The sequence below is a fragment of the Chelonia mydas genome, chromosome 10, assembly GCF_015237465.2.
Source record: "Chelonia mydas isolate rCheMyd1 chromosome 10, rCheMyd1.pri.v2, whole genome shotgun sequence".
Classification (NCBI taxonomy): domain Eukaryota; kingdom Metazoa; phylum Chordata; order Testudines; family Cheloniidae; genus Chelonia; species Chelonia mydas.
Window position 1 is genome coordinate 46,193,357 of NC_051250.2, and position 25,909 is coordinate 46,219,265.

The 25,909-nt window shown below is 54.9% G+C and overlaps 1 protein-coding gene across 1 annotated transcript in view; it reads right to left on the bottom strand.

The window, feature by feature from the left end:
- Positions 1 to 642: 642 nt before the first annotated feature.
- LOC102936514 (collagen and calcium-binding EGF domain-containing protein 1) overlaps positions 643 to 25,909 on the bottom strand; it is a 31,942-nt gene continuing 6,675 nt past the window's right edge. Inside the window, exons 3-11 of the mRNA XM_037911620.2 lie at positions 11,057 to 11,109; positions 9,916 to 10,050; positions 9,399 to 9,536; positions 9,119 to 9,225; positions 8,150 to 8,270; positions 6,150 to 6,298; positions 5,644 to 5,679; positions 3,994 to 4,029; positions 643 to 2,969 (exon numbers count right to left, since the gene is read on the bottom strand). Coding sequence (XP_037767548.1) covers positions 2,760 to 2,969; positions 3,994 to 4,029; positions 5,644 to 5,679; positions 6,150 to 6,298; positions 8,150 to 8,270; positions 9,119 to 9,225; positions 9,399 to 9,536; positions 9,916 to 10,050; positions 11,057 to 11,109 — 985 coding nt within the window. The 3' untranslated portion in view covers positions 643 to 2,759. The remainder of the gene's footprint in view (positions 2,970 to 3,993; positions 4,030 to 5,643; positions 5,680 to 6,149; positions 6,299 to 8,149; positions 8,271 to 9,118; positions 9,226 to 9,398; positions 9,537 to 9,915; positions 10,051 to 11,056; positions 11,110 to 25,909) is intronic.

Sequence of the window (25,909 nt, forward strand, 5' to 3'; positions counted from 1 at the left end):
CTTTGGAACCCCCCTTCAGGTAGTAGAAGGCTGCTATCAAATTCCCCCCCACTCTCCTCTTCTGCAGACTAAATAAGCCCAGTTCCCTCAGCCTCTCCTCATAAGTCATGTGCCTCAGCCCCCTAATCATTTTCGTTGCCCTCCACTGGACTCGCTCCAATTTGTCCACATCCCTTCTGTAGTGGGGGGACCAAAACTGGACGCAATACTCCAGGTGTGGCCTCACCAGTGCCGAAGAGAGGGGAATAATCACTTCCCTCGATCTGCTGGCAACGCTCCTACTAATACAGCCCAAAATGCCATTGGCCTTCTTGGCAACAAGGGCACACTGCTGACTCATATCCAGCTTCTCGTCCACTGTAATCCCCAGGTCCTTTTCTGCAGAACTGCTGCTTAGCCAGTCGGTCCCCAGCCTGTAGCAGTGCATGGGAGTCTTCCGTCCTAAGTGCCAGAGTCAGAGCCTGAGTTAACGCTCCAGTGACGACACATCCTTAGCCCGTCTGCTTCAGTTTCCCCAGCGGTACAGAAGGGGTGACAGCACTGCCCAGCCTCATGGGGTGTTGTTAGGATGAATACATTACAGACTGTGAAGTAATGGGGGCCATAATAGTATCGAGGATAGATAAAACCAGGGAAAGAAATTAAGATGGATAAGGACCATTTAAGCCTTGGATAGACAGAGCCATAGGAATCAGCAGAGCTCCATTGTCTTCTGTTCACACCATCTGAGGCTCTGACCCACAATTTTAAACTCCTAACCTATTAAATGCATTTATTTTCAACTTTCCAGGAAATTCCATCTGTACCCTAAAACCAGGCCTACAGTAGGATTTTTAGCCCCCTGTGTAATTACACCTACGTAGCTGGCTCAGTGCAATCCCCTCCTGCAGCCACACTGCACTGGTATAAACAGTGTCTATGGTAGGGTTTTGCAGCTACTGTGCACTAGTGGATGAAATCCCACTGGGAGGCAGCATAGTCCAGTGGATAGGAGACCACGTTAGGCATCGGGAGAAGTGGGTTGCAGTCCCAGCTCTGCTGTGTGATGGTTGGACAATCACGCCCTCCCCTTGGTTCCCCTCGCAGTTGCATTTCTCTGCGGCTGGGAAGCTCTCAAGGTACAGGCTGTATCTCTGTGACTATGCAGCACTTAGCCTGAAGAAGCCCGGATCTCTTTTGGGCCCTTTTGGTGCTATTGAGAATAACAGTGTAGACGTAGTGTGAGAGTTGGGCTTTTGCCACTTACTCCACCGCACTCCTCACTCTCCGGCCAAGCTCACCACTGGCTTCTCTACTCCTCTGTTAGAGGCATAACAGATCCTTAGCAGAACACATCTTAAGGCAGCCTCCGTCCCTCTTAGAGCAGCAGTGTGTTTGTGTAGGAGCCTAGACTCCTGTTTGCACATAATGAATGCACTACGGTTTCCTTCACATGCCTTTGCTCTGTAGGAGCCAGTGCAGCCTGACAAGAGTTTCGCTTATGCAGAAATTACAGGCGTTCATGTCTCCAGTGCCTCTGTGCTAAAATTGAGGGTGGATTTCAAAACACCAGCTGCCACCTACTGGAGAGTTTTGTCTATGGAGTTCTCTGGAACCCCTGAATTTGCTTAGACTGCAACCCATTAGTGGGCCTTTATTAGAGAGTATGGGGGGCTCATTCCCTTGCTCATGTTCTGATGACATTCTCCCCAGGTCCAGAGAGCTGGAGAAGGAACCTGTTCACTTTCCTCTGTTTGCAGTTATTTGCATTGCCGTCTCTCCTGTTACAGAGACCAAAGTCAGAAGTGAGGGTAAAGGCATGCCAGACCAGATTCGTGTCATTTACAAGAGGAGAGGTGCAAAAATGACAGCAGCTTAGATTCACAGCTGCATTTGGCCCTTGGTATTTCTGGACGTAACCTGGGCTCACAGTTCCTTAGGATGAAAGCCCAGGGCTAAGAGTGACACCATCTCCCCAGGCGAGGAGGGCCCTGCATGCACAGTGAGCTTTTATCAATGGCCCTTAGTGTTCTGTCTCTCTCTTTCTACCATGTGGGTTATTGGCAGCGGGGATCTGAAACCATAAGCTTCTGTTGTCTGAGTTACAAGACCCAGCCATAGCAGCCTCATCAATCTGCCATCATGAGCGAGGCCCAGAGCATCATACAGAGTAGGTGTTACACTGAGCTTTCTGGAGCAAGGTTACACAGAGGGTCAGATCTGAAGCCAGTAAAGAATTCTCCCTTGGACACATCAGCAGGGATCTGAGATTATCCACACCTGATTTTCCACTCACACTAGCGTAAACCGGGAGCAACCTCAGGGAAATCAACACAGTGACCCTGGTGTAAAACTGGAGTGAGAAGAGAATCAGTCCCTCGGTGTTTTACTCCTTCCTTCCAGCTCATTTGCCCTACATTTCCCCTGGATATAAACTGCTGGCAGAGGCTGAGCTGCTGTGGAGAAGCAAATCCAGGGCTTCCTCCCTGCATCTAGAGAATGTCCCATCTTCTTCAAAGAGACAGAAAAGCACCTTTATAAAAATACCCCTTTTCCATTCTTTCTAGTGTAAAAATATAACATTTAACACTCATAATAAATAGACTCCCTGCTCTGGACAGCGACTGTGATGGGGGGCTCAAATTGGCCCGAGGGGACGAATCAGCTGCAGTGTCCGGCAACCACGGAACATCCCTGGAGCATCTTGTGTCCAAGCAACGTCTCTGGAGTGTGGGCGATTCCTGCGTCCAGCTGCAGGGGAGCAGGTGTTTGCCACCTGGTCATGTGGCTGAGCGCGCGGGTCTAGGCCCCCACAGCAGCTCCTCCTGGCCGGATCCCCATTCGTGCACCTCAGAGTCCCTGCTGTCGGCAGACGGCGTCTCAAACTCCATCCTCCGGTGCTGGCCAAACACTTTCTCCTGTAGTTCACGGATGTCATTCCTGATGTCAGCCATCATCAGGAGCAGGAAGTCAAAGGAGCCCGGAGGGCCCTGTGAGGAGAGAATAGAGAGGCTCGCTTTGAGCTCAGAGCTCTGGCCCAGTGGCTCAGACAGGACTGGCCAGGCTCCCATGCTGGCCAAACATAAAGATGTCCAGGGTTTCGTTTCAGCATACCCCAGACCCTGACTCACGATGATACAATGACACCATGTCCCAGCTGATCAATGCCAGCCTGACGGAGGTTGTGTTCGGGGAAGGCAGGAGAGTGGCAGGAAAGGGCTGGTTGCATGTAGGAGAGGCTGGCGTTCTCCATGCTCCCAGGGAGCAGAGCCAGGAATGCAAGGCTGGGTGCTGCTAGGTACCTCCTCACCTCAGGGATGGATTTGCGGAGAACAGGCTCTTGTGAGGTAGCATTGCACCATCGCTACAATGCACAAGGGTGGGCTCAAGTTGGTTGGATTCTGTGGGCCCGGCCTTGCTCGTGAACAGAAAGTTCCCTGGTCAGAGGGGTCTTTGTTAGCCATTAAAGTCAATGGAGCTACGCTGATTTATACTAGCAGGGGAGGGCCCATTGATGTCCATAGTGCTGCGTCAGTTTACACCAGAGTGGGATCTGACCATATGTGTACAAATTACTCCTTCCTCTAGGCTTCCCATCTTCTCCCATTGTGTCTATTGGATTGTAAGCCACTGGGGCAGGGAATGTCTTTATTTTGTGTCTTGTCCAGGGCAGAGCATGTTGTCTGGGCTTGACACCTACTAAAATAAGATAGATGAATTGTGGGGAGGGTGTGTGTGTGTGGAGGGGAGCACACACTTGTGAGACACACCCAGAATCAGGCTAACCTTAGATACTTTCTCAGACCCCTGGGGCCTGATGCTCCACTGCCTTGAACCTTGTGCGGCCATTTACACCCAAACACAGTGGGGACCAAGTGCTAACGAATCAGACTCGTTGAATTTCACACTCACTTGCCCAAGGAGCAAGGCAGTGGGGACTTGGGGCCCAAGCTGAGGTTTCTGACCCTGGCTTTGCCTGATGCTCTGTGCTGCTAATTGTTTTTCCATTCTTACCGGTGGCCCTCGGGGACCGGGGTATCCTCGTTCGCCCTAAAACAGAAAGCAAAGGTCAGAGCGGGGACTAGCAGCAAAATGATTTCTGTGGCAGAGCAGGGGGATGGGATTTAAATCACTGTCAAAACCCATCTATTTGACAAGGGCGCTGAAGGCAGGGTCTTTCAGGTGGGGATAAAGCTGCTGCGGGATTTCTCAGCGACAGGCTGAGAAGTTAATGTTTTCCTGGATTCTGCTGCCAGGGGATATTCTGTGCTTTTGTACGTAACTGTTATCAGGGTGCCTAGCGTCTGCACACTGACCTGTACCAGGCTGATTGCCACCTGCTGAGAGTCTGGCGTCTTGTTTGTCCTCAGAACAAGCTGTGTTGCTGGCTAGAGTTCACCCCCAAAACCAACTTGCACCAAAGATATTTTCGTACTCGCTGAGAATAAAATGACCTCCGTGCTGGGGCATACAGGCCCCACTCTGGCTGGGAGGAGTTTCATGAGGCTCTGTGGCTCCAATGAGTCCCACCCTGCTACACCTGCAGCCAATGTCAGGTGTGGAGAGGGGAGTTCAAAGGAGAAGGCCCAGCTTAGCGCGGGGCTGAGCATGCAGAAGATCAGAGTTCTGCTCTCTTGGGATGAGAAGCCTGGTTACAGCCAGGAGTCGGGGACAGCTGGCAGCTTGGCTGAGTCTCCCAGTGGATGGGATGGCTGATCCGGGGGTTGACCAAAGGAGGGGCTGTTTGAAGACAGCCCCAGAGCAGAAGCCTGGAGTCCTGATGAAGACTCCTCAGATGACCCTGTTGCGAGCTCATAGCTTCGATACCCAGAAGGGACTTCGGGACTCAGACATGGCTGAGCTGGAGGGCTGACGCCCATTGCACTGGACCCTGCAAGAGGCAGTGACTGACTGTCAGAGACGCTCTGACAGGGTGAGTAATGTCCGACTGGGCCACAAGGGGGAAGCAGAGAGGTTGGCCCCGTGACTCCTCAAACACATAAAGCCATCTGAGCAAAGGTGAATCAAACTCAACGCCTATTCCTGTAGCACCTTGCATGCTGCAGACTCCCAAAGGGTTTTAACAAACTGTACAGACACAGGGATCGCTCACCTACCACTGAAATGCAGCCACTTCTGGGACGGAGCGCCTCACCTGTTCTGCACAAGCAACAGCAGGTTGACAAGATGTAACCACTCAGGTTACAATGGGGCCACAACACCGCTCGTGCGGAAAGTTTTGCTGTAGCTAGAATGGGGGCGTGTACTTGCCCCCCATGCGTCACGCCCCCTGCAGTTGGTTTTGAGACTAGAATGGACCAGTCAGAAAAGTGCATGTTTGCTACCACTAGGGTGTGTTACCCCAGCAGAGAACCCTGGGTCCTAATTTTCCTAGTGTAGATGGATCAGGATTGGTTTGCCCTGGTGTAGATAATGGCCAGAGAGGCAAGGCACTGGAGAATCAGACTCATTTTCTCCTGGCTGTGGGCCACTAAAGGAATTACGTTACTTTCACTGGGAACTGAGACACGAGACTGGGAATCAGAACTGCGGGAGAGCCTCTTTGCAGTAGGAACCACTGTGTGTATGTATACAGCGCCTAGCACCGTGGAGCCCCACTGGGGGCCTCAAAGGAAATACAGATAATAATGGAAGCCGTGGTACCTTCTGGCCATTCCTTCCCGGTGCCCCAGGAGCGCCCTAGGAGAAGCACAAACACAGAGCTTAGTGCAGGAGTAAACAAGATCATTGCGACTCTGGGTCTACAGCAAGTGCATCCGGAGGGTGGAGAGCATGTGTGGCACTGGGTGGGGCTGAGTGCCTGCTAGCTGTGGGGCGGGGAGCCAGCTCTGGTGGCGTGGACAGGGGAAGGATGCTGGTGGTTGGAGGTCCAGCAAGTGGATCTGGTGATGGGGAAATGCTGCTGGCTGTGGGTCTCTTGGAGAGAAGGGGCAGGGCAGGAAGCGCTGGGGGCAGTGGGTCTCTGCAGGAGAGGGGGAAGGCACTGAACCTGACTGGGCAGGGTTGGGTTGTGTGTGTGGGACTGGCCCATTTGCCAGGTGTGGGCAGGGGAAGAAGCCATTGGCCGATGGGGATGGTGGGCTGGACTCCAGCGCTCTGGGGGTGGGGCCAGGATGCATGACCCAGCGAATGGGGCTTTTGCTACTCACCACTGGTCCCCTTTGTCCGATTTTGATATGCGCAAAGTCAGGATACGGTCCCATTGGCCCCATGTCCCCACGGGGCCCTGGGGTTCCTGGAGGCCCTGGAGGTCCAACTGCCCCTGGACTCCCTTTCTCCCCTGTTGCTCCCAGGTCACCTTAACATAGAAAAGGATGTTTGATTTCTGAACTGGGTCTTAAAGAAGCAGAGCAACTGACAGCATTAATACCAGAGAAGGCCCTGGCCCAGGACCCTCGGCCAGAGGGGTTTGGATCCAATCTTTACAGAGGGCCTAGCCCAAACCCCAGAGCCCACTGCTCCCAGATCAGGGAGCATTTCTAATCTAGATCCTGAGCGGAAATCTCTGCTTGGATCCATCTCCGCTTCGTATCCAACTTGGATGTCAGCCCAGCACCCCCACCCGCCTCTTCCCTGGGAAGCCCTAGAGCTGTGTGCCCACCACAGAGAGTGCCAGGACAAGAAGGCTGGTAACCGAAGGCTGCAGGTTTGAGGCAGTCTGGGCTGGTTTGCCCATTTCTTGTTAAGAGAGGTGTGTCTAACCCCCACTGTCCCCAACCACCACTAGGTTACCTGCCAAACAGGCAGCACTCAGGGAAGTGCTCCTGCTGGCTAGAGAGGCCACCTAAAAAGGCTGCCACATGATAGGTGGCAGCTAAGGCCTGGTGTACACTTAAAATGTAGATCAAGCCAGCTATGTCACTTGGGGTGTGAAAAATCCACACCCCCGGAGCAACGTAATTAAGCTGACCTAACTCCTAGTGTAGATGCAGCTAGTTATCACCTCTCAGAGAGGTGGATCACCTACACCAGTGGCTCTCAACCTTTCCAGACTACTGTCCGTACTCCTTTCAGGAGTCTGATCTGTCTTGCGTACCCCCAAGTTTCACCTCACTTAAAACCAACTTACTTACAAAATCAGACCTAAAAATGCAAAAGTGTCACTGACACTATCACTGACAAATTGCTTCCTTTCTCCTTTTTACCATATAATTCTAAACTAAATCCATGGGACTATAAATATTGTCCTTACTTTTCAGTGTATACTATTTAGAGCAGTGTAAACAATCCATTGTCTGTATGAAATTTTAGTTTGTACTGACTTCGCTAGTGCTTGTTATGTAGCCTGCTATAAAACTAGGCAAATCTCTAGGTGAGTTGATGGACCCCCTGGAAGACCTCTGCGTGCCCCCAAGGGTACATGTACCCCTGGTTGAGATCCACTGACCTACATCAATGGGAAAACTCCTCCTGTCACTGTAGGAAGCATCTACAGTGCAACAGCACAGCTGCGGCACCTGTGGTGTAGACGCAGCCTAAGCCACCTTCCATCCTGAAATGTGCCAAAGTATTGGGAGGCGATAATTTACTGCTGAAATGCAGCCACCTCTGGGGTGGAATGAAGCAGTCCTCCTGCCCAAGTGATGCTGCTGTTTTTAGGGAGAGGATAAAGAACATCCCCACCCACAGGGCGAATTTAGGGGAGCAGGATGTAACACTCTGATGGGGGGCAGCATTATCCCCCTAGGATTAGCTTTGCATGGGCCTCTGCTATCATCCTTGGAGCATTACGGTCAGTGTCTTCCACTGCACCACCTACACTGCCCTAGGCCCTGCTAGTCTCCCCAGGAAAGGGGCGAGCCGTGGCTTTAGCCACAGGAGATGTGTATCATCCCATGCCAAGCCCAGAGAGCTAATGCAGCCTGGTATTTCCAGGGTAGTGGGGATCCAGGCTTGAGAAATTAGCCCGGCCAAGAGGGTAACCCCAGCCCAGCTCTTGGCAAAGGTGCCATGGGACGTAGAGTGTCCATTGCTTGCCCACTGTAGGTGTTACTCCTGCACTAGTGGGCTGATTGCACCAACCCGGCCCTGTCGCTTCCCTCTGACAAACAGGATTCTTGCTTGGTCTAATGAAAAGCAGTGCTGGGTCAGATCCTCACAGGCATCCAGGGTCTCCCACCCCAGCAATCTCCAGCATCCCAAGATGTACCTGGAGGCCCCGGGGGGCCTGGGGGCCCTAGGGCAGGAGGACGGTGTGAGGAGTCTGCTGGTTTGCGGTTAATCCTCATCCAGGACTTCCTACTCTTGTTATCCAAGACGGGAAGCAGCAGCTGGGGAGGGGAAGGAAAAGAAGTGCAGACAAGCCCTGTAAGGAGGGATGGTCACGCAACTTCTGCAGCCTCATGCCCCAGGGACAGAGTGTCAACAGAGTGATTCCCAGTGGCAGGGGCTGGAGAGCATCATTGAAAGTGGGGGGGGGCCTAGATTTGTCCCCCCCACACCTGACCTTCCTCTTCCTCTCGCAGCCTCCCCAGCAGCCTGACCTCTGGCCCATGAGCACCTAGACCCACCCCTTCCAAATCTGCGTGAGCCGCACTGCAACCTGGCACACGGGGTCACAGAGCTGCTCAGGTCTGGTCCAGCCAAATAGTGGTTGGGCCATGGCCCGGGTGGTCCCCCCTGGCTCCATGGCCTACGCCTAGCAGGTTTAGGAGGGAATGGGAACCTGCTGCAAAGAGTATGCAGATTAGCCAAGAGAGGGAGGACCTCTGGAGAGAAGGTCCTGCCCCCTGCATGCCCCTCCCATAATGGGAGTGGCCAGAGAGGCACCCCTCCCAGCACATCCTTTAAAAAAAGCCGTGTGGGCCGTATTCACCACAGGTACAAGTGGATGCAACCGCTCTGACTCCCATGGACTTGTGCCCACTTCGCACAGGTCTGAATGCGGCCCTTGGATCCATTTCCGCCCCGGGTCTGACTGAGCACGCCTGTGTGATCGGGGCGACCGCTTCCTGGACTACCTATTTCTTTTCAGCTCTGACTTGGTGAGACTCGGTGGCGGGGTGACAGCCCCAGGGTCCCGTTGAGGGCTGCTTCTGCAGGTTTGCCCCAGACAACTGTCTGTCGGAGCGCTGCCAGCTGTGTGTGACCAGGAGAGGCTCAGGGGTTATTGTCCCACCTTCTGTCTCAGCTGGGAGACTGTCTGTTTCATGCTGGTGAACTCCTCGCAGGTGACGGAGCAGGACCTGGTGCCCATCAGGGTCTCCGACTTGACCACTGTGGTGCCTGGAAGAGAATGATGCATCTGTGCCAGTCAGCAGCAGGAATGGGGGTGGGGGGTGGGGGGTGGACCTGCAGCCACGGGTCAGAGGAGCTACATCTGCTTGAGCCAGGGCTGAGCGTGGCCCCAGGGTCGGACAGTGCTAGGTCATGATTCTTCTCCTGGTCCACGGACTCACCGTTGCTGGATTTCAGACAGGTTGTCCCGTCAGATGCTATGTAATAGCCACGCTGGCAATGGCACCGGTAGCTGCCTGGGGTGTTCGTACACAGCTGGTCGCAGACGGCACCTCCGCTTTCCACACACTCATCGATGTCTGGGGTTGAACACAGAGAAACATCAGCCACAGCTCAGCCAGGGGAGCGCCAGGGGCCACGGAGGCCTTGCCAGGGGAACGGACGCAGCAGAAGGGAGATTCCTATCATCCTACAGCCCAGGACAGGAGATACACACATCCCTTGGGGATGGCAACCCTGCGATGGGTCTCTGGGAACCTTCCCCTAGGCTCCTACATTGGACGCTGGAGCCTAGGGATGGCTGTTATCTGCAGCAGCCTCTCCTGCAACAGAGTCCTCCAACCGACCCCAGGCCACTGAAAGATGCCGCATGTGTCCATTTATGACGCAGGAGCTATTCCGGAGCCAGGCCATTGCCACCAGCCCAGGCCAAGGGCGGGTACCCTTGGGGGCACTCACCGAGGCAGTAAGGGTGCAGGTGAGTCTTGTGGCGCTCTCTGTCGAAGCGATAGCCGGGGAAGCACGTGCACAGGACGCGACCAAAGTTGTCCGTGCACTGCTGCTCGCACGGGAAGTTGGCGCACACATCCATGCCTGCAAAGAGGGGCAGATGGAGTTGTGCGCTGCTATACGGACCACCCCTCCCATGCGCCTCACCCTGGGTGTCAAGCAGGGTGGGTTGGACCGCAGCCTTGCAACTAAGGGTGACCCCCCCACACACATCACAGTGCCTTGCCCTGGGCCAAATCTTCAGCCTGGCTCTGACTTCTCTGTAAAGATGTAGATTTACACCAGTGGAGGATCCGGCCCCATATGTCCTCTGCATGCGTACGTAATTCATGGCTGGGCACTCCCCAGTAACTAGCATCCTCAACCCAATCTCTCCCTTCCACCAGGCATCCTCCCCACTTCCCTCTCCCAGCTGCCAAACCCTCTCCCCAGCTGTAACTGGCAGGTGACCCAATTCCTCTCCCAAGCCTCCCAACCTAACTGTGTCAGACCTGCCCCATCCCATAATGGACCCACTCCACCCTCTGTCTAGCAGCACCCCAGGTGTCTAGCGAGAGTGCAGACTCCAGACCCATCATGCGCTGGACTCTGCAGAGAAGCTGGAGGGGCCCACATTCAACAGAGACTGGAAATGAGCCTGGAGCAAACCGTGGTTCCAAACATCCCGGAACTCTGGGGAAGATCTGGATCAGAACTTTGTGACCTGGACCCACCTCCAGAATGAAAGCGATGGACCCTTTCCCACCCAACACAGAGCAGAATGCAGAAAGCCTCGTCTGCTGAAATACCATATGCTGGGTGCTGAAGGTGTGATGTGTGAAAACAGAGAACTGGCATCACGTGGTGCAAGAAGCAGCCCTGTCATGAGCCAACATCTCAAGAGCTTTTGCCCTTGGAGCAGGCAGTGGAGAAGGCTGCCCAAATTTTGCAGCAAAGTCTCCCAGAGCCTTTCCAGGCGGATGTCATCATCCTGGCATTTATCTGACTAGACGATCCACTCACAGGTGACATGATCCGTGGCTTTAGTGCCACCTGAGAATAAGTGTGGACAGAGTGAGCAGGATGGGAGAGAGCTCCTTTTTATACTTACTTTCCGGGATACACTGGCCCATCACAAACCTATAGCCCTCACAGCACTTCCTCCTGGGGGAGAGAGAGCGAGAATCAGACAATTATTTATTTAATTGTATCACCTAGGAGCCCTAGTCATGGCCCAAGGCCACATTGTGCTAGGAGCTGTACAGGCACAGAACAAACAGACAGGAGCTGCCAATCTAAGTACAAGACAGGAGACAACAGATGGATACAGACAGACGGGTGAGCACAAGGGAACACTCGGATATTCTTGGCCTCCAGGCCTCTGAACACCAGTAGTTTCTTGTAGGCCTTGTGGCAGAGGAGAGCCCGGGAGGAGGCCGAGGTGGCTTTATGAGGAGGTCCTCCTGCACGTGAGGGGCAGCCTGGGGGAAAACGCAGAGGGGCTTGTTTGAAAATGCACCATGTGAGCGCTGGAGGCTGCATTGTGGACCACTTGCCAGCTTGAGAACGAATGAGCGACGAACACACATCTGCCCAAAAGCAGTTAGCTTCTGTCACAAGCAACTGGGAGACATCGCAGAAACAAGCAGGGCCAGATTCCTCACTGCATTGCTCCAGCGTGAGGCCAGGGTCGCTCTGCTGAAATCAATGGAGATGCACCAATGAAAGGAGTGACTCAGGGCCATGCATTAGCGGTCTTGGCTGAATGCTGAGGACCTTATTCAGGCCCTGCAATTTACAAGCCTGAAATGAGGACTTTAGGATTTGGGCCTGATTCTATCATTTGCATTTCTGTGAGATTATAACCTAGAATTCCTTATGTTGTTTATTATTTGTACCCCAGCAGCTAAAATCAGGGACCCATTGTGCTAGGAACTGAGACACAAAGAACCTACAATCCAAATAGACAAGCCAGACCAAGGGGACAAGGTCACACAGCAGGGCAGTGCCAGAGCTGGAATTAGAACCCAGCTCTCCTGAGTCCCAGTCCAGTGCATTATCCACTGGAGCATGCTACCTCTCTAGTAGCTAGAGAACAGCTTCGGCCCTGAAGCGCTCTGCAGCATTGGGCCCACTCGTCCCCTGTGCCTTCACCTTTCTCCAGCCTCAACTTTTGCTGATGCTGGAGCCTGAGGATGAAATCGAGCCACTTGGTTGTCTACCGGCACCACAACTGTTTCTGATGAGCCCCGGTACAGGACTTTTTTTTTCTGGACCTTTCCAAATGTATTCAAAGCTGGACTGATTGTTCCCTCCCCTTTGTGCCCCCAATGGGGGCGGCAGTCGCACACTGTACCACAAGGGGGCAGTACCACCAGGGTGTCTCCTGGATCTACTTTATGGCAGAAAAGAACCCAATCTCTGGGTTTGAATCAAAACCAGGAGGGTGGAATCGGCTGACTGGCCTCAGCAGAGGCCTTGTTGAAGGGGCGCGGGAGGCGGGATCAGCCAGGTGCCCAAAGCACTGCCCTTTCTTTCAAGCCACCCGCCTGACCCCTGGCAATTGTGCTGGAACCAGGAAATGGAGCATGCTGGAAGCCACCTCTGATGCCTGCTGTCCCCTTCAGCTCTGCTGCACTCTAGTTAATAAAAACAGCATGGAGGAGCATCCAGCGGGACATCTACCGTCTCTCTTCCTTCCCCTCCCCTGCTCTGTCTCGGCCCGGCCCGGCGCACTTCTCCAAACCTGGGTCTCCTCTGAGGCCACCCTCTACGTTACTTCTGGCATTGTGAGGCTCCCAAGGAAGGCTGTTGACCCACTGTGAGTCTGGGCCTCTTCCGGCTTTGATCCCATGACCCCAGCCCCTAGGAAACGAGGACTGGAACAGTGACGTGACCTGCCTATAGTCACACAGGCGATCAGTCGCAGAGTCAAGAATAAGAACCCAGGAGTCCGACTCCCCTTCCCACGCACTCAGCGGTGGATTGTTAGGCAGCAATAAGGGATTCACTGACAGTTTAAAAACCTTCCCCTGCAGACTGAGCCCCTAGTCTCCCAAAGCCATGTCTCAAGCCCTAGAAGGGACGGGCGTACAAGAACGCATTGAGTGTAACAGAGCACTGTGGAGAGTAAAGATGGATTCCCAGCTAGTCCTGGCAGGGTGTTGAAGCTGGAGTCCAACCTGCCACAAGCATGCTGCTCTGAAGAAGCTGATTTCTCAGAAGACTGGGCCTTTTAGTGATGGGGCACTGCTCCCACAGGGGTAGAATGGGTTGGCTGGAGGGAATAAGCAAGAGCGGATGGTACCCCAGGCTCTAGCTGAATTTAATGTTGATGTCTACAGAAGCCATGTGCTGAGTAGGGAAACCTGTCCACTGCCCTCGGTGCTTTCATTAAAGCCAGGGCAGGCTGTCAACACGAGACATGCCTGTGTGGAGCGGCGTCCTGATGGCCTGCACGCCGGCAAGGTTTGGAATGAGGCCGCCTGCTTTCACTGTGCTCTCAGCGCCGAAGGAAGAGTTCAGCCACAGGAGAGAGCGAGCTGAGAACGGAGCCAGCGCTAGGACTAGAGCCAGTCGAAAAGCTTCTGTGGGAACGTCTGTCCCCGTCTGGCAAAAGCTGATTTGACTAAATCAAAACGTTTCCTGGGAATGTCTCATTTTGGGCAAATTTTCAAGGGGAAATTAATGAAACGCTGTTTCGATAAGGTAGAAATGTTTCTCATTTGGATCTTTATCAACACGAAACATTTTGATAAAGTCAAAATGCTTCCGTTGTATTGTTTTGACTCATCTCACCTTGACCCTTCCCCCTCAAACCTGAGTCGGCACAGCCACACTGACCCCAGGGGCAGGAGGACGAGAGGTGGCCTAGCCTTGAAAGGGTCTGGTTGTTCTCCCAGCCGGTGTGGCTCCGACACTTGTAGCTGGGTCCTGTTGCCTTTGGGTCAGGTTGCAGGGCTCTACGCTGTGTCCTGCTCTGGGATTTGGACAGGCGGCAGGCTGGCTGGAGCTGGTGTTGGAGACCAGAGCAGGGGCAGCAGAGAGCTGCCCGGCATTCAGCTCTCTAGCATTAGTGCTCTCCACCCACTTGCCCTCCTTTCCCCGCTTGGTTTTCAGCACTGCAATCCCCAGACCAGAGTCCGAGCATGATTTGCATGATCATTGGCCTCTGTTTCATGTAGCCTTTCCCGCTGAGAGGAGAATAGCTGGGTTAGCTGCTATACCATTCTCTGCAGCGCCTCCTGCTGGGAGAGACTGGGACTGGAGTCCCCCTGATTTCACCTCTGCACCATTGTCCTGCAGCACCTCCTGCTGGGAGAGACTGGGACTGCAGTGGGTTTAGCTTCCTGTGCTGCCCACCAGGGAGAGCCATCACTTTCCTGCTCCCAGGTGGGATTTCCCTGGAGAAAGGTAGTTGGGCTTGGAGCTGCCAACTTCTTCCTCGGGCTGTATCTGAGCAGTTCGTTTTCTTGCTGGAGCGGGGTGCTGGGGGGGCCCTGTGCTCTGGTTTGCTTGTTTTACACTCGTATCTGCCCCTGTTGCGGTGCGTCATTTTCCTTTCTAAGCTTAATTAACCTCTCAATGAGTCTTCTGCCCCATGCTTGGTAAAGTTACTGGATCTCCTCTCCTCTCCTAGCCAGGTCCCAGAACTGCTGGGGGCTGAAGCGGGACTCTTAGAGTGACAAAGGACGTACAGCAGCTGGTGAAAGAGCAGAGGGCAGAGGAGACATGTGGGAGTACAGTTTGTAGCGTACAGAAGGGGGGCCATTGCAGTCGGAGGCAGTGTGTGCCAGAGGTTAGAGCACAGGCCTGAGAGCCAAGCCCTTTGGGTTCCTCCATTCCTGGCTCTGCTACTGACTCACTCTGTAACCTTACGCAAAATCCCCCTTCCCCTCTCTGTGCCTCAGTTTCCCAGTCTTTAAAAGGGGATAACACCTCCCATCTTTGTAAAACGCTTTCAGATCTAAAGCAAACTAAGCCAGGCGTGGGAGGGGGAGGAGCTGGGGGGAGCAACACCCCCAGAGCCTGAAACAACACTAGCTCCTGCTGTATGTTCTGCCTCCCTGCCCCTCGGCTGGGGAGCAATGGCCGTCTAGCTACTGGGCCTGGTTGGGTCTCTAGGGCTGCACAAAGGGAGAGCTGGCCAGGATATGTGGGCTGAGAGCCTAGATCCCCCATCCCTCCGCTGCCCACTCCATACCCCCCATTTACCGCTTTAGAGGAGGGAGGACAGTCAGCCACCTTCTCACTTGGCTCCTTCTCTCCATTATTTAAGCTTTAGTTTAAAACAAAGTTTCCTGCCCCTCTGCTTGCAGAGACAACCTTTTGGGGTGTGGTGCTGCCTGCCTGAGTCTGCAGCCAGCCAAACTCTGGGCTGCGTTCTGCTCCCACTCGTCTGCATGTAAGCTCGGTTCCAGGGAAGTCAATGGCACCACACTGCTGTAAAGCCAGTGGGAGTTAGGTCAGATTTAGGCTACCTGGCTCTGAGAGAGGGGGGGCTTGATGCTGGAGACTAACAACAACAATTTCAACCCTCCTACTTATTTAGTCCACCACTGCTCAGTCTAGCAAAGGTTTGTCCTGGAGTATCTTAGATCTTCACTCCATACCCCCCTTCCCCTGCCACACACAATTCCAGGGCTTTGCTTTCCTCTGCACCACCCACTTTGGTAGGCCTTATTCATCTGGGCTGATGTGCAGGCTAAAAAAATCCCAGCTTGGCGGTTTCCCTTGCTGCTGGTACAGGCAGTAGCATCACCCCCAGTGCAATTTCTCTCCTGATGTCTATTTCACAGTGGGCTGGGTGAAAGGGAATGGGCACTCAGTGGCAGGGGGGGTGGGAAGTACATCCATCATCCCACATCTGCACGGCGGGTGGATGCTTCTAATGAGAGAGAGAGCGAGCCCAGGGGTATGTAAGTTTCATCTGTCTGATGCTAGAAGCAGGGCAGCGGTGACCTCATGGGAACAGATTGGCACAGAGGCAGCTGCTGCTGCCTGGGAACTGCTGGGGAGCCGGGGCTCAGAGATGAGACAGAGCGATCCCGGCCCTCTAGGGAGAGAGCAGGGAAGCAGAGCAGAGAACACCAGCCAATGTCAGCTTAGCGCTCCAGACGGGAAGGGGGAGATGCATCCCTGGGAACAGAACAAGGGTGGGAGAATCTGGTTAATAAAGTCAATTGAATCCCCATGCAGGGGGGATAAGAGTCCAGCCCACCCTGCGACAGGGCCCTTAAACCAGCTGGATCTGTTGCTCTGGGGAATTCCACCTTTATAGGTGGAATCTCGGCAGAGTCCATATCATGGGGGGTCTAGGCCATACCCCCACAAGAGTCTCTGGTAGCAGGGCATGTTGGAGGAGAGAGGGGTCATGGCCAGCGTATTCCTGTGCACTGGGCTATTCCCAGCTGTTGCAGTGGTCCTTAGAGGCCAGACACAAGTGAGGGCAGGTTTTGGGGCTGGTCTGCCCTGGGCCAGAGCCAAACTGACCCCCTAGCAACTTCAGTATAGGGGAGGCACCTTAGCACCTTCCCCCCCCAACCCCTCCTGGTCTGTGTGCTGAGCGCCCCTCCAGTGCCAGGATGAATTTGGCCCTGTGTGCCGCCATTCAAGGGTGATGGGCACTTTAAAAATGCTGAACAGAAGCATGGGATGATCCTTGCCTAGCTCCACCAGCTGGCGCAGAAACCAGTTAGACTAGCAAGGTGCCCAGTTAAATTGCTGGCTCTGGAACCAGTGAGCACTAGATCCTGTGCCTCACCCCCAAAAAACCCCAAACAAACCTGCTGATACTGCAATTGGCTAATCATGGGACCAAGTCACCAATGTACCAGCGGCCTGGCTGCTGTCCTCAGAAGGTGCCCAGTGCAAATCCTGCTGCAAACATCTTGCAAACCCAGTCTTCCCTGCCCCCAGTGACAGTCAGTGCAAAGGGGTGAGGGCTGCAGTTCGTCTCAGGGACACAGGGAAGTTAATCTAGCTGCAGGCCTGGGGCGCAGCGGCAGGCGGAGATGAGTTTGATGAGGGCGTAAGCTCCATGCAAAGCATCCGGGCCGCAGAGCTGCAGCAGTGACATGGACTGTTACAGGGAAAGCAAAGGGATCTTGCTGAAATATGTTTTGTAAAGCCACTTGAACCCTCAAGGGGTGGGGCGGGGGGGCGCTGTTAGAGACGTTCCTGGCCTCTGCCTCCGCTGGGCCATTACACATGGCAATGGCATGAAGCACAGTGGGACAAAGGGGGCTGATGAAATCTGAGACAGCTGCGAGCACTGGGGACCTGCAGGGGAAAGGTTCACTGGAAGGGAGAAGCCTCGTAGAAGCCCAGAAGCGGCCGCACTCAACCAGTAGCATGGAGGAGATGGTGGATTCTCTAACTTGAAGTCTTTAAATCATGAGGTGAGGACTTCAGTCACTCAGCCAGAGGTTAGGGGCCTACTTCAGGAGCGGGTGGGTGAGGCTCTGTGGCCTGGGACGTGGCGGGAGGTCAGACTAGATGATCCTGATGGTCCCTTCTGGCCTTAAAATCTCAAAGTCTATGAGATGCCATTCAGGAGAGAACGCATCGGCGTGGGCACCATTGTGATTGCTCTTGCAGTGGTGCCGAGAGGTGCTGGACAGAGAGATCACTGCCTCAAAGAGCTGCCAGTCAAAATAAACGAGACTGACAAAGGCGGGGAGAAGAAAGAGCTGCAGCGAGGGGAAGTGACTCACCGAGGTCACCCGGGAGACCAGTGGCAGGGCCTGGACCAGAACCCAAGACTCCCCGCCCAGCGCCCTGATGGCTGGTTGGTGGGTCAGCGGCAAAGAGCTCGGCAAAGGAGCCGGCGGGGCAGGGGTTGCAGCTTCAGGGCCGAGTCCGTGGTGGGAGATGGTCGGCAAACGCTGCTGAAGAGGCAGGAGGTCCTGTTCTGATACACCCATCCCCTTGGCACCCTGCTCTCCCTCCCCCGGTGTACCATGGGGCAGGCGAGAGCCTGGTAGGGCTGAGGCTCCCCCAGCAGCCCCTCGGGAGCTGGGTCTGCGACACGGTCGGGTGCATGTGCCCACGTAGCCGAATGCGGAGAGGGGCCGGAAATGGCCATGCCCATCTCTGGGGAGGCAGCGATCTAGCACCCGTGCCAGAGACACCACCCTAGCTGCTGAGCTGCGCAGGCTCTGTCCGGGTGAGGTTTATGCTGGTGGTGGCGTTGCCAGCCGATCTGAATTCTGGGCAGATGTGCAGAGCCCACTAGGGGAAGGACATGGCCACAGATCACAGAAATCAACGAATTCCTGGGGGACACAGAATGAAAACCAGGGTGCAGGTGAGAGGGTCAAAATGAACCTTGGCTGGGGACCGCGAGCAAAGAACCCTGGACCGGTCCCACTGCTATCACTATCAGCCTGGTCTGGATTAGTGCCAGCAACATGTAGGTGGAATGATCCACTGCCCAATGCCAAGCCCTTGCACTGCTCCCTGCTATGGCTTTAAGTTCTCTGTGTCTCCTGCTGGGCTGGGTCCTTGCCCTGCCTGGGCTGCTGCTGCCTAGCCGTGGTGTGTCACTCCAGGCAGGGTCCAGCCCAGCAGAGGGGAGATGTCTGCGGCGTAATTCAATTAAAAGCAAAAGCCAGGTTCCCGCAGAGTCGAGGGCAGGGAGGAGCCTGTGGTTTGTTTTCTCAAACCCTCTGTGTAGACACTTTAATTAAAATGACCTTCCAGTCCCCCCATCCCGCAGCCTCACAATGCACCTTGAGGTCTGGCACCAGTGCCTACGCACGGCTTTAACCCTTCGTGCCTGCACAGCCTGGGCCCTGAGCATCTCGCCTCGCTGGCCTAGCCCCTCCCAGTCGCTCCTCCCAGTTCCTGCCCAAAGATCCTCCTCTGGGCAGACCTGGACTCCAGCGTTCTGCTGTCCACACAGATGCCAAGTTCCTGAGAGCAGCTGTGCAGGCCAGAGAAGGGCACTTCACCCAGCGTTTATCTGCTGATACGCCATGGCCTTCCACAGCCTTTCCGCTCTCTAACCCCAATCCCCCTATTACAGCATGGTCTCATTTAGCCAGATAGCAAGGTGTGAGCTCCTGATCGGCTTGTCTGTCTGTCTAGGCTACAGCCCTCATCCCCAAAGACTCTAGGCACCTCCTGAAAGTTTGCGCCATTAGCCTCACAGTACACTTCAAAGATAGGGCAGCATGATTATCCTCACTTTACATCTGGGGAAACTGAGGCACAGTGAGGCTAAGTAATGGAACCAGAGTCACACAGGGAGTCTTGTGGCAGAGCTAGGAACCCTCAGTCCAAATCTAGCACCTTAACCACAGGATCATTCTTCTGCATTCTCTGCCAAGCAAAAGAATTCTGCTGACACCCTGGAGGGCAACCTGATTGACATCACTGGGAAGGCTCCAGTGTAAATCTACTGCCCAGCTCCCAGAGCAAGGGGAACACGGAGCCTTCCCTCAGGGTCGGGTCCTGCAGCCATGGCGCCCCCTCCAGGCTGGCGGGGGAGAGAGGACTGCAGCAGACCTCTCTCCAGATCCCATCTGTGCGCTACCAGGCAGAGAGGCCCATAAAACTGGGCTCTAAGCAGCCTTCCCAGCTCCTTCCTTCTCCACCCCCAGTACCGTGGGTCCACACTGAGAACGGATTTTGGCCTTCACTGTTTACCCCCCGCCCCCTGTTCAGAATCAGCTGCAAATAGAGCGAGTTGCCCACTCCAGGTTGGTCATTGGAAGGCTAAATGAAACATCACCCGACACGAATGCATGCCAGAGCCCACCCATTGCTCCACACCTAGAGCGCATCTACACTTGAAACGCTACAGCTGCAGCAGTTCCCACTTCCCACTGTAGCAGTTCAGTGTAGACGCACCCTGAGAGGCAGTAGCTAGGCTGATGGAAGAAGAATTCTTCCGTCAACCTAGTGCTGTCTACGCAGGGACTTAGGGCATGGCTACACTTACAGATGTAGAGTGCTTTGAGTTAAACCAGCCTTCGGAGAGTGCAGTAGGGAAAGCGCTGCAGTCTGTCCACACTGATAGCTGCAAGCACACTGGCACATTTGCAGCACTTGCAGCGGCATTGGGAGCAGTGCATTATGGGCAACTTGCTTTTCAAATGGGGGGTAGGGTGGAGTGTGACAGGGAGTGTGTTGTGTGTATGTGGGGGAAGAGAGAGTGGGTTTTGGGGGGGCTGAGAGCATGTCAGCATGCTGTCTTGTAAGTTCAGACAGCAGCAGACCCCCCTTCCTCCCCCGCCTCTCTCTCTCACACACAGCATGCCACAGTAATGGTTGCTTTGTCTCGGAGCAGATAAGCAGCTGGCTGTCAGAAACGGAGCTTTGAAAGGGCATTTCCACATTCGTGCAGCGATTACAAAACAATTAGAAGAGTGTCCACTTGACTTAAGGGATTATGGGACGTTTCCGGAGGCTGATCAGTGTGCAGTAATGCAACACCTCGTTCACACTGACGCCCGGGCGATGCAGCCAAGGCTCATCAAACGTTATTCCACTTGCCGAGGTGGAGTACCAGGAGCGCTCTAGCCGTGGAGTCAGAGCGCTCTACGTGGCTTGCCAGTGTGGACAGGTAGTGAGCTAGGGCGCCCGGGGCTGTTTTAATGTGCTCTAATTCGCAAGTGTAGCCAAGCCCTTAGGGTTTTTCCCACCCCTGAGTGATGACACTGGACCAAGCTAATTTTCCAGTGCAGGCCAGCCCAGATCACCAGCCAACCATAACTTTCTGCCTTTGGACTCGGTCATTCGGTACTTCCCCCTCCCTGGAGCTGTACTTTCCACCTAGAATTGGGATGGCTCCTTTTCAGACATTGTCCTCTGGGATGGAAGCATCACACGGAGCTCATGCTGTGACTACCTCAGTGTTGGCTCTGGAAGCTCTCACTGTCTCGCCTGGGATATCATCACACAATGTCATACCAAACGAGGGAGGGTAGATCCATTGTATCCCCCTCCTCCACCCATTCTGTAATCACATGGCAAGGTCCGATCTCAGTAAGACTGTACTGCTGCTGAGGCTGCACGGTACCTAGGTAAGTTGCCCTCTGCCACAATCTCCCTACTCCTCCTCCTCCTCCTTTGGGTGATGTACTGAGATCTGGGCTGGGGTCAGCTGACTCTGCGCCAGGAGGAGCGAAGAAGTCACTCCAGCTGGGCACAGAGACCACCATGACTATGGAAACTCTCGTGCATCTGTGAGTAGTGCACGTCGGCTGCATTTGGGCTGGATTCCAATCCCCGCCCCACTTTTTCCCAGGACTGAAGGGGAGGATGCTCAAAGCCTTACTTTTGGGTATAGCGTCAGGCAGAGCTCACCCTTCGCCGGACGCCCTTCTCAGCTACATGCGCAATCCAGCTGTGAAGAGACTCCTGGATAAACCCTCTGGACCAAGGCCTCCCATCACTCAGAGCTGGCGACAGTCAACGCTTGTTTGAACGAGGAGGCTGAAGTGCCCTCTGGCTCAAGGAGAGGAATAATCTCTCTAAGGCAGGGCTGGGAGCTACTGGTGGCTCAAAGTGGGGAGGCTCAGAAGAAAAGGTCTGACCTGGGGACATGGCAATGGGAGATGTGGATGCTTAGCTCTTCTCAGGATCAGGCCCTAGCGGAACACCAGATCTTGGTCCCCACTGAGCCAGCTTGGCACCAGTCTGGTGGCACAAAGCAGCCTCCAGGCCTGTTTCGCCAATTACTGGAGATTTTCCTGGCACAGGGGAAACCGCTGTGTGGGCAAGAGCCAGTATAGCCAGCTCTGTGCTACCCCTCCTGCCCACCGCAGCACCGGGGTGTGGCTGAGGTAGAAGGACAAAGGCCTGAGCTGTTGTGTGCAATGCAGTCACTGCATGAGCTCACCTTGAACCAGCCGTGAGGCTGTCCTGAGTTGGGACTGGACTGGCAGAAAGATCCCTCTCCAGCCGCTCGCTCCCAGCTACACCGGGTACTGCAGGGCTGGTCCCAAGGACCTGGCCCAGCAGCTCTCCAGATTGCAGCATTGGGGCTGCTGAGGCCAGTCAAGCTGGAGCTGAAGAGGGGACTGCGAGGATATGTGATGCATGTCAGCTGGGGCGGCATAGACAGTGCTGATTCAGCTTCCCCCGAGTTAGCGTTCGGGGGGAGCCCCAGCCAAGCCCAGACCTGCCTGTGGCTAGGAAGCCCATGCTGAGAGGAGCAGCAAATGCCCAATGGAATAACCCCCCCACCCTCGCTCCCCCTCTGCTTCTCTGCACAATTTCACTAATTAAAATGCTGGAGCCCAGCTGCTGCAGTAATGAAAGAGTTCAGGGGAAGCTCGGCTCGGCAGGGCCCTGCAAGGTATTTGGCCCTGCTCCCAGCCAGTCCTGTAATCATCGCTGACTCAGCAGGCAGTTTGGGCAAAGGTTCAGCCAGCCAGTGTGCTTCCAATTTCCTCTCCAGCCCTGGTGACAGCGTGCAGAAGTCTTGGGGGTCTGCCCAACAGAGCAGGTAGCAAGACACGGTCCGGTCTGGGGGCTGCCCTCCCAGATCAGAACACTGGCTTGGGAAAGGCAACTCTACCCCACTCCAGCTCCGCGGGTGGGGGAGTTTGCACACCCTTGTGCTTTGCAATAGTAACTTCTCAGCCTCTCCTTCTGCCAGGGGGCTAGTTAGTTACAACAGGCATCCCAACCTCTCCACATAATCACTCACTGTTTGTGCTTCTCTTCTCCCCTCACTCTCCTCTTACCTCCCCTTCCTTCAGTGGCTCTTCTCCTCCCTCAGCCTGGGTGTCCTGCAAGGGTCTGTCCTCCTCTTCTCTCTTGACCCCTTGCCTCTGGGGGATCTCATCCACTGATATGGCTTCAGCCACTATCTTTATGCCGGTGACTCAGAACTCTACCTCCCCTCTCCTGACCTGCCTCTCTCCAGCCAATCCGCATCTCGCCCTCTCGCTGAGACTGAAACTGATCTCCCCAGCTTCCCTCCCTAACCTTCCCTGCTCCCCCTGTCCTTACTGATCACACCCCCAGCCCCCAACACTCAGGCCTTGGGGTCCTCTTTGACTCCTCCCCCTCTCCTTTGCCCCACCCACCATTGTGGGGTGTCCCAAACATGCTGCTTCTTCCTCTGGATAATATTACCGATTTTGGCACAGGGCTACTTGGGGATGGTAGTTATTGGTTTCATTTATTGATCTGAAATCTACCTATTTTGACTGTATCTGCTATCCCCGTCCCTAACGCAGCCTCGGATATAGATTTATACAATTTTTTGTAAGGCCGGAAGGGACTGTTTGGATATGTTCTCTGACCTACACAGCACAGAGTATAGAAATTGACCTAGTGATTCCTACACTGAGCCCAATAACTTGCAGTTTTACTAAAGCAAGGGGTAACATCTTCATGGCTGCCGCTGCACTGCTGTAATGTTTCAGTGTCGACACTCACTGCAGCGAGGGGAGGGGTTCTCCTGTCACTGTAGTTCAGGGATTCTCAAACTTCATTGCACCGTGACCCCCTTCTGACAACAAAAATGACGACATGACCCCAGGAAGGGGGACTGAAGCCTGAGCCCACCGGAGCCCCGCCACCCTGGGAGAGGGGGCCAATGCCCAAGCCCAAGGGCTTTGGCCCCAGGCGGGGGGCCTGTAACCTGAGCTCTGCTGCCAAGGGCTGAAGCCAAAACCGAAGCCTTACTCCCCAGGGATGAAGCCTTTGGGCTTCAGCCCCGGGCAGTGTGGCTCGGGCTTTGGCCCCAAGTGGCAGGGCTTGGGCTTTGGCCCTGGGCCCCAGCAAGTCTAAACACCAGCCCTGGTGACCCCATTAAAATGGGGTCGTGACCCACTTTGGGGTCCTGACCCACAGTTTGAGAACCTCTGCTGTAGTTAATTCACACACCCCCGAGAGGCAGTAGCTAGGTCAATGGAAGAATTCTTGGTTACATCAGCTTAACTACATCACTCGGCGTTGCGGCTTTTTACACCCCTGAGAGATGTAGCTGTGCTGATGTCAGTTCCCGGTGCAGATCAGCCCTGCGTGACCGAGCGGCCAAGTCCCTTTTACACACGTGATTTAAGAGCCTAAGGCCCGGTCTACACCAGAAAATTAGGTCGAACTAATGAAAAATCCACAGCAGCGTAGTTAAGGCGACCTAACCTGGTGTGTAGGCAGCACTAGGTCAATGGACGAATTCTTCCATCGACCTGGAAACCACCTCTCGGGGAGGTGGATTACCTATGCTGGTGGCAGTATCCTTCCCGTCAGTGTAGATTGCGTCTACACTGAGGCACTACTGCAGCGTATAAGTGTAGACAAGCCGAGAGAACGGCTGACTTTCAGTAAGACTCAGAGTACTGAAGGCCAGATCCTCAAGGGTATTTAAGCTCCTAACTTCATTGATTTCCGTGGGAGTTAGGCACCTAAATACCTTTTAAAATCTGGCACTGTCACTTTTGAAATGGGACTTAGGCTCCTAAACCACTCAGATGCCTTTGAAAATATACTATCTCTATGTGTGTGTGTGTGGATAGCACCTAGCGTATTGCAGGGGCTACGTGACTACAAATCTGCTGGATCAAAAGGTACGTCTACGGCAGCGTGTAGAGTACAGACACTGCACACCCAGCTAGCATGGGTGTATATAGCGTGTAGATGGTGTGGCACGGCTTAGGCCAGAGGTCAGCAAACTACAGCCCACGGGCCACATCTGGCCACGGGATCGTCCTGCCCGGCCCTTGAGCTCCCGGCCAGGGTGGCTAGCCCCTGGCCCCTCCACTGCTGTCCTCCCTCCCCCGCAGCCTCAGCTCGCCGTGTCACCAGCGCTCTGCGCAGCGGGGCTGCGAGCTCCTGCTGGGCAGTGCGGTGGCATGGCTGGCTCCGGCCGGCTGGCGCAGCTGTCAGTCCTGCTGCTCTGAGTGGCGTGGTAAGGGGGCGGGGAGCAGGATTGTTGGATAAGGGGCAGGAGGTCCAGGGAGCAGTCAGGGGACAGGAAGCAGGGGGCAGTTGGATGTGGGGGAGGTTCTGGGGGAGGCGGTCAGGGGATGGGGAACGGGGGGGGGTTGGATAGGCGTGGGAGTCCTGGGGGGGCCTGTCAGGGGGAAAGGGTGTGGACAGGGGTCAGGGCAGTCGGGGACAGGGAGCAGGGGGGATTGGTTAGGGGGTGGGGTCCTGGGGGGGCAGTTAGGGGCAGGGGGTCCCGGGAGGGGACAGTCAGGGGACAAGGAGCAGGGGGGGTTGGATTGGTCGGGGGTTCTGAGGGGGGCAGTCAGGGGGCGGGAAGTGGGAGGGGGTGGGGTCCAGGCTGTTTGGGGAGGCACAGCCTTCCCTACCTGGCCCTCCATACAATTTCAGAACCCCAATGTGGCCCTCGGGCCAAAAAGTTTGCCCACCCCTAGCTTAGGCAGATTGAGCGCCCTACACGCCTGAATCCCTCAGGGTACATACCCTACATGGCTCTCTGCACACCCAAGCAGCGACTCCCGTCTACACTGCTGTGTTTAGCGGTGCAGTGTCCCACTGCCTCCCACCCCTGCCAGAGCCTTTCACTGCGATGTGTAGTCACATGCTGCAGTGACAAGTGGGGATGCAGCCCGCCTTTCACTGCGGCACGATGGTACTCGACACGCCACCGTAAGTGTGGACATAGCCAAAGAGAGACCCAAGGGTTCACCGCAACGGGCACAGAGTTGCCATGTGCGTCTGCGATCTCTCTTTCAGCGAGTGGCTGGGTCTATTCAGCTCTCTCCCAAAACTCCACGCTGCTCTATTTCTCCAGTCTCCAAAGGCTCAAGAATTCCCTTGGCGATGCACAAAAAATGCTGGAGTGTGCATTTAAAAAATGCCTTTGCAATGATTGGAGCCTGCCAAGCCCTGCTCTCCTCGTTTTCGACTGAAGATGATGCCGGTCCAAGGGAAGCTGGCCACATCTGGTGCTCAGCTGGGCTGCCTCGGAGAGACACATGGTTTGGGTTTGGACACTTCAGACCTCCTTTTTCTGGTGCAGGATTCGTGATCT